Source organism: Eumetopias jubatus, unplaced genomic scaffold (genome assembly GCF_037043125.1).
Source record: "Eumetopias jubatus isolate StellerSeaLion01/CBP00866 unplaced genomic scaffold, mEumJub1_p1.0 scaffold_8, whole genome shotgun sequence".
NCBI classification, from domain to species: Eukaryota; Metazoa; Chordata; class Mammalia; order Carnivora; family Otariidae; genus Eumetopias; species Eumetopias jubatus.
This window is the reverse complement of record NW_028274814.1, coordinates 110,904,748-110,913,665: the sequence shown is the minus strand read 5'-3', so window position 1 is coordinate 110,913,665 and position 8,918 is coordinate 110,904,748. Positions and strand designations below refer to the sequence as shown.

Genomic DNA, 8,918 nt, shown 5'->3' with positions numbered 1-8,918 from the left:
TTTTTCATTATGATATTATGAACTGGCTTATGTCCCAAAGTCAATCAGAACATTAAAGATAAAACGTTTTATTTTTACTAGCCTATTTGGTTAATATACTAGAATTGAGGAAGAGAAATACTATACAGAATTCACGAAGGTAGGCTAGCCTACAGTTACGTGTGAGGTCATTTATGATGAGCAAACAATGGATTAGGTAACAATGAGGAAAATTCTGGAAGTTTGAGTTTGTGTGCTTACTAGCAACCACTTTGAACATTTCTGCAAAGCTAGAGAAGGTATCTTCTAATTTAAATTTCTTTAAGAATTATCTATTGTGTAATATACTGTCAACAGGAGGTCAGTTTTAAAGGAATATTACTGATAGCCTGAAAGACTGTGGAAAAGAAATTCTTTTTCCCCCTTACACACTGATAGTTCTTATATTTGCACTCCTGCAATTCTTATATTAAAAAAACATTGGATTAGCAGCAAGAGAGTTGAAAATGGCAGAAGTTGGGAATGACTGCTATTTCTTTTTTAATTCCACATGCATAAAGGTAAATATTGTACAATTTACGGTACTTCACATGCTTAAGCTTTTTAGTAGAATGAAGGAAGATATGGCAATAATTTGTATTGCTGAGTCAAAATTTACTATTTTCCTGAAAAATACTTTACATATTTAAAATCTGAAGTAAAAGCTTATCATGTATTTTTGACATACTGAATTTCTCTGAGGAAATTAAAATTATGATATAGTTTCAAACATATTGAAACGTTATCTGATACATCGTATTGTTACAGTTAATGTGATTCCAAACATGTTAATTCAAACAGTTAAATTCAGCTTACTATCAAACTTAGTTTAATAAATCTAATTGATTCCCTATTTGAAATTCATTAACCCAATTACTGAATTTTCCTGCCAACAGTCTAACAGCGAATATTTGATAACATGGGAAAAGGAAAAGAAGTATTATAAACAAATTAGCCAAATATGAATCCAAGTTTATAAGGCTAAAAGATATTAAAGATATAAATACATTAAATAAATAATAAAGAGATTAAAGAGATTAGGATTAATGGATCTCAATGAAACCAAATAAATGTAGAAATTTGGAGCTTCATGTTCATACCTGAATGAAAGACACCATGTGTCTGATTTAAAGTGTTTTATCTCTGCTAGGAAACCTGAATGGAGTCAACCTCTTTGATCATAAGAATTTGATCCACTTTTTTTTTTAATTCAGTTAGCTAACTTATAGTACATCATTAGTTTCAGATGTAGTGTTCAATAATTTATCAGTTTCCTATAACACCCAGTACTCACTTATTTGCCTGTCCCCTTATGATTAAACCTAGAGATGATACATAATAATAGAATTTATATTCTGTGTGTGCAGAGAGTTTTGTCTGTTTCACCGCTGTATCCCCAAGTACCTAGCACCGTGACCAATGGGTGGTAAATTCTCAATAAATAATTAAATGAATACATAACAATAGCAATAGCAACCACGATACCTTCCTCATATAATTTTTACAATCTGTGGAGGGGGGCATTTTATTCCCTTTTTACAGATGAGAACACTGAAGCACAGACAGGGTGAGGAAATGTATTAACTTTGTAACTATGGACAAATAATGGAACCAGAAGTTCAAATACTGGTTTATCTAGCCCTGTCCACTATCTTGTACTACAAGATCCACAGATCCACTTTTAAAAGGGGGACATTGTGAAGACAGGAGTAAGAAAGTGAGAAAAAATAAGAAAAAAACATGAAACATGTGTCAAAAGACAGAACTTCATGGAATATTTTTATTGAATGTCACGCACCTCTCTGTTAGAAAGACAACGGCCTACAGTTTTTCCAAGTGTGGGCCTATGTGTAAAAGACATAGAATTAAAAAAAGTACTAGCAGTCCATTAAAATAATCCACATCTGCTTTTGTTGGTATATGTATATGTGTATTGGCACAGTTGTTTATCTTGTAGACCAAGGGTATAAAGGATATACATTTAATGTAGCATAATGTGCTAATTACTTAAAATTCCACAATAATATAAAGTTTAAGCTCCATTCACTCTCCCTGTAAAAACACACTTAACAGTATCTCCAACAGACTAAGAAAACATTATCTAATAAAGATTGATTAATAGAGATCATCTCCACCATTTGAATGTGGCTTGTGATTCTTAAATAAAACAAAACAAAACAAAAAACTATCTTTTTCCAGAAAGCTAAATTAAATTGTTTCGTCATCGGATTGCAATCAAGAATATCGGTGGTATCATATATTTATTCTTAGTGAATCATATGGATTAACTGATAACAAAAAGTAGCATTTTATCAGTGATTTGTGGCATGTTGTACTAGATTATATTGTCAGTCTCTCACTAAAATGAAATAAACTTGCTAAAATTTAGACTTATAACCTTATTTTGTAGTATTTTTTGTGATTCTAATTTGATCTAGTCATATTTTCCTTAATTAATTAGCAACTTACTGTTGTTGAACACTAACGCTAGTACATTGAATTTTCCATACTGTTTACTTTTTACTTGCAGGGTTCCCAGTGCCGATTCCGACACTGTGAAGAGGCCCTTGGCAGTGACACTGTGTGCTCATTATGGAGAGAGGGAAAATGTTTAGATCCACTTTGCAGATTTAGACACATGGAAATGCAGGTAGAATTACTCACCATCATCATGTTTGTTAAAAAAAAAAAAGCGTCTCCCTTCAATAAGACTGAACTATGTACTCTTTTTTTTCTTATGTTATGTTAATCACCATACATTACATCATTAGTTTTTGATGTAGTGTTCCATGATTCATTGTTTGCATATAACACCCAGTGCTCCATGCAGTACGTGCCCTCCTTAATTCCCCCACCCCCCTCCCCTCTAGAACTATGTACTCTTACAACACAATAGAGAAAAAAAATGATTCTTTCTTCCACTACTTAATTTTATGCATTTTACATGCTGTTCAACTTAAATTCTTATAGAAAATGGTGGCATATGTTTTAGAAATATCTATTGTATCTTTTAAATAGCAGAGTTTAGAAATACTGAAACTCAGGAGACACACATGATCCTAAATCAGTAATTGGGATAGTTTTGTCACATTGCATTGTGCTGTAGCACATTGTATTTATTTTGAACATGGTATCTGATCATTACATTTCCCCCACCTCCTTTGTCTAGCAAAACTGCAGCATTTCATGCTTCTGGGAAACTCAACCTCTTGGTTGTGTGAAGATCAGTTGTATCTTTTATCACAGCAAACCTCGCAATATCAATGGATTATTTTTGCCACCAAGTAGCAGTAAGTATATATTTTAAATAACATGGACATACCATATTATAATGTGGTTTTGGAGTAGCAGCATAGAGTGATACATTGAATAAAGCAGGACAAAATGAGTATGGTTTAATAGCCAATGGATGATTTGGGATGATTCTATCAAGAATCATGAGAAAAAGCTTAGAATGAGCCATCAAGTAGCTAACAAGATGAAGTGAACAAAGAGCAAGTTACACTCTCTCTGTGCATATCTAAAGTGGACTTTATTCATCTGAATGTCAAACGGCTACTGACCTCACTAGGTAGAAGGAAATTGTGTCTCAGCAAAGCATCATACAACTGGAGCCAAGCTTAGAGGTCATGCCTCACTGTTGCTCCCTGTGAATGTGCAGAAACCTATCTAATAGGTGGGGAGAGCAAGGGCATGCTCTAAGCTGCACACTTCAGCTTCTGGAAGAGCAGCTATATATGCGGTTCTTTCTAAGCTTCAACTTGGAGAAAATACAATCCCATTGCTGCAAAAGCTGTGGCACAATTCAGTCTTCCTAGATGATACTGAGACTCTACTTTGTGGTGAACCTCAGTGTAGCTTCTGGAAAGGAGATACAGAGGACACCATACCCTAAATCAGTGAGTGGTGAGAAACTTGCTTAAGAAGTTGGGACTGTCAGGTTTTCCTGGTGCTGTAGCTATACCACTTTCTGCTATGGCCCTCATATTTTTCATAATGGACTCATTCTAGAAATGAGCTTACAGGATATCAATCCTTTGGGATCTGAAAAATTGGCTTCAGATAATCCTTTGGCAAATGGTAAAAATTAGGTCCCCTTGTTAGGTTCTTCTGGAAAACTCTGACCTCATGGCATTCATCATATATTCAATACCTTAATCAATGATTCTCCTCCTCACTAGACTGTAAACATCATGAGGATGGAGCTCATAACTAGTTTCCTTACCAATGCTCTCCGCAGTGTCTAGAGCATAGAGGCTCAGTAAAATCGGATGAATGGATAGATGGATGGGGGATGGATAGGTGACTGCTGAAACTACTGGAGACCCACTGTAGTGAAAGTGATTGCACCTACTAACTGATCAACTTGGCTTCATTGGTTTATATAGAGTGTAATTTTATTTTACCAGGAACGTTGTACTAAATTCCTTATATCTTGTTAATAGTTTGCTTCTTAATGGTCTATGATAAAATTAACTATCTTTCAAACTAGTTCATTCAGGACTAGAGGAAAACAGACTGCACCTCTGTGCCAAAAAAGGGTAGAATGTCTGTATAACTGACAATTGTTGGGACCCCCATTGTTATACCACCCTGGGCTAAGTTCTGTAGGGGATATATTTTATTACTCTAATTTTTAGACATAGAATCTGGTGGTCAAAGATTACTTCTGGCTTTTCTGGAAGTCTTAACTTCTTGAACAGGTATCAAGGCTGAGCCTGACTCTTGGAGTAAGGTTTCCCCTCGATAGTGTCAAGACTAGACCCAAGCACTGGGACCAAACCCTAGGCATTGTACCTCCATTGTAAGAGAGATAAGTGGGTTTCACAGGCTGCTAATACCCTGCTTTCTCATATCTCCTTTCCTCCATCTATAGGGCATAAGAGGGAGACCCATATATCCATCCCACCCTCCCACACACCTCCCATCATGTCCACTTACCTGATTTGAATTCACCAGGACTAATTTCATTCCACCCTTTATCTATTTATCTCAGTTTGTCTTTGAATGATAAAAACACTCCTGTGTGTTTCTCATGGGTTCTCACACTACTACCATACAACAGTTCAGACATCAGATGGGAGGATGTTTTCCCACATCAATGATTTTTTTCCAAGCAACATTCTATAACACCACCTGGGTGTCCTACACTTCAGTTCTAACAGTACCAGGAGTTAGCACAGACCCCATGGACTAAGGGCTCCAAAAGATTCCCCCTGCCACTACGTCAGATGTCAGTCAAAGGTCTCCAGGCTACTCAAACTTCCATCTAACTTGGCTACAAATTGGAGGTTCCCATGATCTCCCTCCTCTGATTCTATCATTTCCCTGAACTCAGGGAAACAGTTATTTACATTTACCAGTTTATTATATAAGATATCATAAAGGATACAGATGAACAGCTAGATGTAAAGGTACATAAAGCAAGGTCTGGAAGGATCCAGAGCACAGGAGCTTCTGTTGTGGGGTTGGGGTGTGCTATCTTTCCACTATATAGATGTGTTCACCAATTTGGAAGCTCTTCTAATCTCATACTTTTGGAATTTTTATGGAAGCTTCATCATGTAGACATAATTGATTATTAACTCAATATCCAGCCCCTCTCTCCTTCCTGGAGCATAGGGAAGAAGGTGCTGAAATTTCCAAGCTTCTAATCATGGCTTGATCTTTCTGCTGACCACCACCCTTCCTATAGCTATCAGGAGCCCACCCAGAGTCACCTCATTAGAACAAAGGACACTCCTATCACCCAGGAAATTCTGAGATTTGAGTTCTAGGTCAGGAACTCGGGTCAAAACCCAAATATTAGAATGAAAGGTGCTCCTAGTACTCTTGTTATTTAGGAAAGTACAAGGCTTTTAGGAGCTCTGTGCCAGGAATTGGGGGCAGAGACCCATATATGTATTTTCTACTATTTCACATTAGTGAATACCAGAAACCCCATCTCTCAATGACTCACTCCTATCCTTGTTTGGTCCCTTTCATCCACCCTTCCCCAACCTTCAAATATCAGCAGGATACTTTCTCAACTTCCTCTCTGAACTTTCCCTTCATATCCACAGCTAATGTAAGCATAATTTCCTTCTACTGACCCTACTTCTGCAGCACTCTCCAAATGGCTGTTTTTTCTCCCAGCTCTCAAGTAGCATTTGACCTGGAGGCAAGGTAGAAGGTTCCCTTGGTCCTCATTGCCAATTTCAAGTTCTCTTTCTCCCTAAAACCATCCATAGAAATCAATTCTGGCATCCATAGAAATCAATTCTGATTTTTGAAAGATTTATCCAAATATATCTTTTTAATGTTACTCATTTATTAGATCCTTTATCCTATGATTTGCTTAAACCCTTAAATAAATTGCACTTTAAAGGATTATCAGTAATCCATTTAAAAATTCAAGTATACACATCAGTGTTGGTTACTATGCAGAGAGAATGTCATTGTGTATAGTTTCATTTAATCTGTGATAAATGTTCAGCTGTATTTTTTATTAAAATAAACCATGTCAAGAAAAAAAATAATTTCTTATATATAATGCCAATGGATTATATCATTGTTACCCCTCAGTGTTGCTGTGGTTTTTTTTTTTTTTTTTGTCTCTGTTTACATCCATCCAGGTCCCTCCTGGTTTTTCAAAAGTCTGAACTCTTGGCTCATTGTCCTTCTAACAGTACTCCTGTGTCAATTCTTGATGATTTCAGTATATAAATGTATGATATGCCCATCACCCTAGCTTCTCAATTCCTTGAACTCAGTTCCTCCACTGATCTTATTCTCCCCATCTCTGTCACTCTTTCTTACTCATATCCAAATGCTAATTACCACCGCCACCCCATGATCTCAATTACATGCATTTCACCCTATGACCTATTTTTCTATTTCACTCCTTCTAGAATCCTGAATGTAAACAATTCTTCAAATCCACTGGGATCTCTAGTTCATTGATTGTTCCATCTTTTCACCATCCCTCACCCCCTGGATCTAAGTTCTAGGACACCATTCTTTTTTTTTTTTTTTTTTTACTCCTATGTACCTGGGGCTCTATTTTCACTCTCCCTTGTTGTTTTTTCCTCCACTTCTTACATGTGGAATATTCTATGAGTTAGTCTTTGGTTCTGTTTTCTTCTCTACCTACTCCCTTGGTAATTTCATATCTCATATCCAATCTTTATTTTGTTCACTGATGAATCCCAAGCACCTAAAACAGGAACATGGTATTACATTTCACATAGAGGCCAAGTCCACCCTCGGAAGTCCTGAGCAGTATGGATTTGTGTTGAGCATGTAACTGTTTTCCCTCTGCCCAGACACATTTCTGTGCTCTAGGATAAAGGATTCAATTTCCAGACGGTAGGGAATTAACGAGCTTGTTTGATTTATGTATTGAACTACCATATCATCTGTTCATTTTGAAAATATCTCAACACCTCAGAAAGTATAATTTGATCTTTTGTAGATCTGATCTTTCCTACAATATTTCCAGGAATACCTATCTACCAAGATTCACATTAACCCAAACTAGGACCCCTAAATCTTCTCACCTTAGACAAAGATTACATTATAAGGTTGTACCTTTATTAAAATTAACCTTTTTATGTTTCAGTAAGTGCATGGAATTGATAAATTCAAGATGGGATTATGATAATTTTTTGGTAGCAAAATATAAGTATCAATTCACACATAGCACTGTGGAATTTATATATAATTTTGCCCCTTAGGTTAAATAAGATAAAATTTAAATATTTAAATGTATAACCTGTAAGAATTTCTAGGGTTTCTGCTCAAGGAATTGAGACCCACCATGAGTTGGAGGCATGGCAATGCCCTCTAAGTCACCAGCTGTGCTCTTCCAGAATGAGGTGCTTGCCAAAAGCAATTTTTCAATAGTTGATTTGCCATTGTGTGTCATTTTTAAGCACTAAGTGCAATTATCAAGAGTTCTACATTTTTTGTCTGAGAAAATAAAACTGCCAGTTAGTCTTTTTGCAATTTAAACTTTAACCTGCTAGCAAATTAAAATAGGTTTTGGACTCTTTGGAAAGAGACGTCATTTAAATACTGCTAAACCAGTCCTTTAAAAAAGAAGCCTAATCCCTCTGGTTACCATTCTCAAGTTTAAAAGCAAATAAATACTAAACCAAAAGATAATGCTAAGAAAACATAATTCAGGGGCACCTGGATGGCTCAGTCATTAGGCGTCTGCCTTTGGCTCAGGTCGTGATCCAAGGGTCCTGGGATCGAGTCCCACATTGGGCTCTCTGCTCAGCAGACAGCCTGCTTCTCCCTCTCCCACTCCCCCTGCTTGTGTTCCCTCTCTCGCTGTGTCTTTCTCTGTCAAATAAATAAAATCTTTTTTAAAAAGGGGTAAAAAAAGAAAACATAATTCGGTTGATATTTGGTAGGCATTTCTGAGTATATTTCATATTTTCTTTGCAAGCATTGTAGGTATGTATTCTTTTTTCCATGCTATACATGAGAGGTTAGCATATTCAGACAAACTATTCCCCCTAAGAAATTTCCTAAGTTTTGTTAAGGATGATTTCAAAACACAGTAGCTCAAACACTGAAGCAAATTCTCACCTCCTCGCCTAGTTGCCATGTTATTCTATAATGAATAACTTAACAATAATTTAATTCTTATTTTTCTAAGTCAGTGTCTTAAGGTGCTTTGGACACCTGACTATCTGGCCAGTGAAATGAACTTTAGATCAGCTCACTTTAGGTCTAGCCTGAAGGGATACATGTACATGATCTTATTCTAAGTCTTGGCAAACAATTACTTAATAAATGGTTCTTAAGTAGTTTAATAAACATTTTGACTTGAATATTAGAGTTGGTAAAATAGACTACTTTTGTTTTTGGGGGGAGAACAATTGTTAATGGTTATAAGAGGGGGGAAAACC

At 36.2% G+C, this 8,918-nt stretch overlaps 1 protein-coding gene across 2 annotated transcripts in view; it reads left to right on the top strand.

The window, feature by feature from the left end:
• The first annotated feature begins 485 nt into the window (after positions 1-485).
• Positions 486-8,918, top strand: part of ZC3H11D (zinc finger CCCH-type containing 11D) — a 33,616-nt gene continuing 25,183 nt past the window's right edge. Inside the window, exons 1-3 of one of the 2 annotated variants that reach the window (XM_028105508.1) lie at positions 486-539; positions 2,549-2,668; positions 3,188-3,308. In XM_028105508.1, the coding sequence (XP_027961309.1) occupies positions 486-539; positions 2,549-2,668; positions 3,188-3,308 (295 nt within the window). Of the gene's footprint in view, positions 540-2,548; positions 2,669-3,187; positions 3,309-8,918 lie in introns of those variants that run through there. The other variant, XM_028105509.1, reaches the window with a different exon arrangement.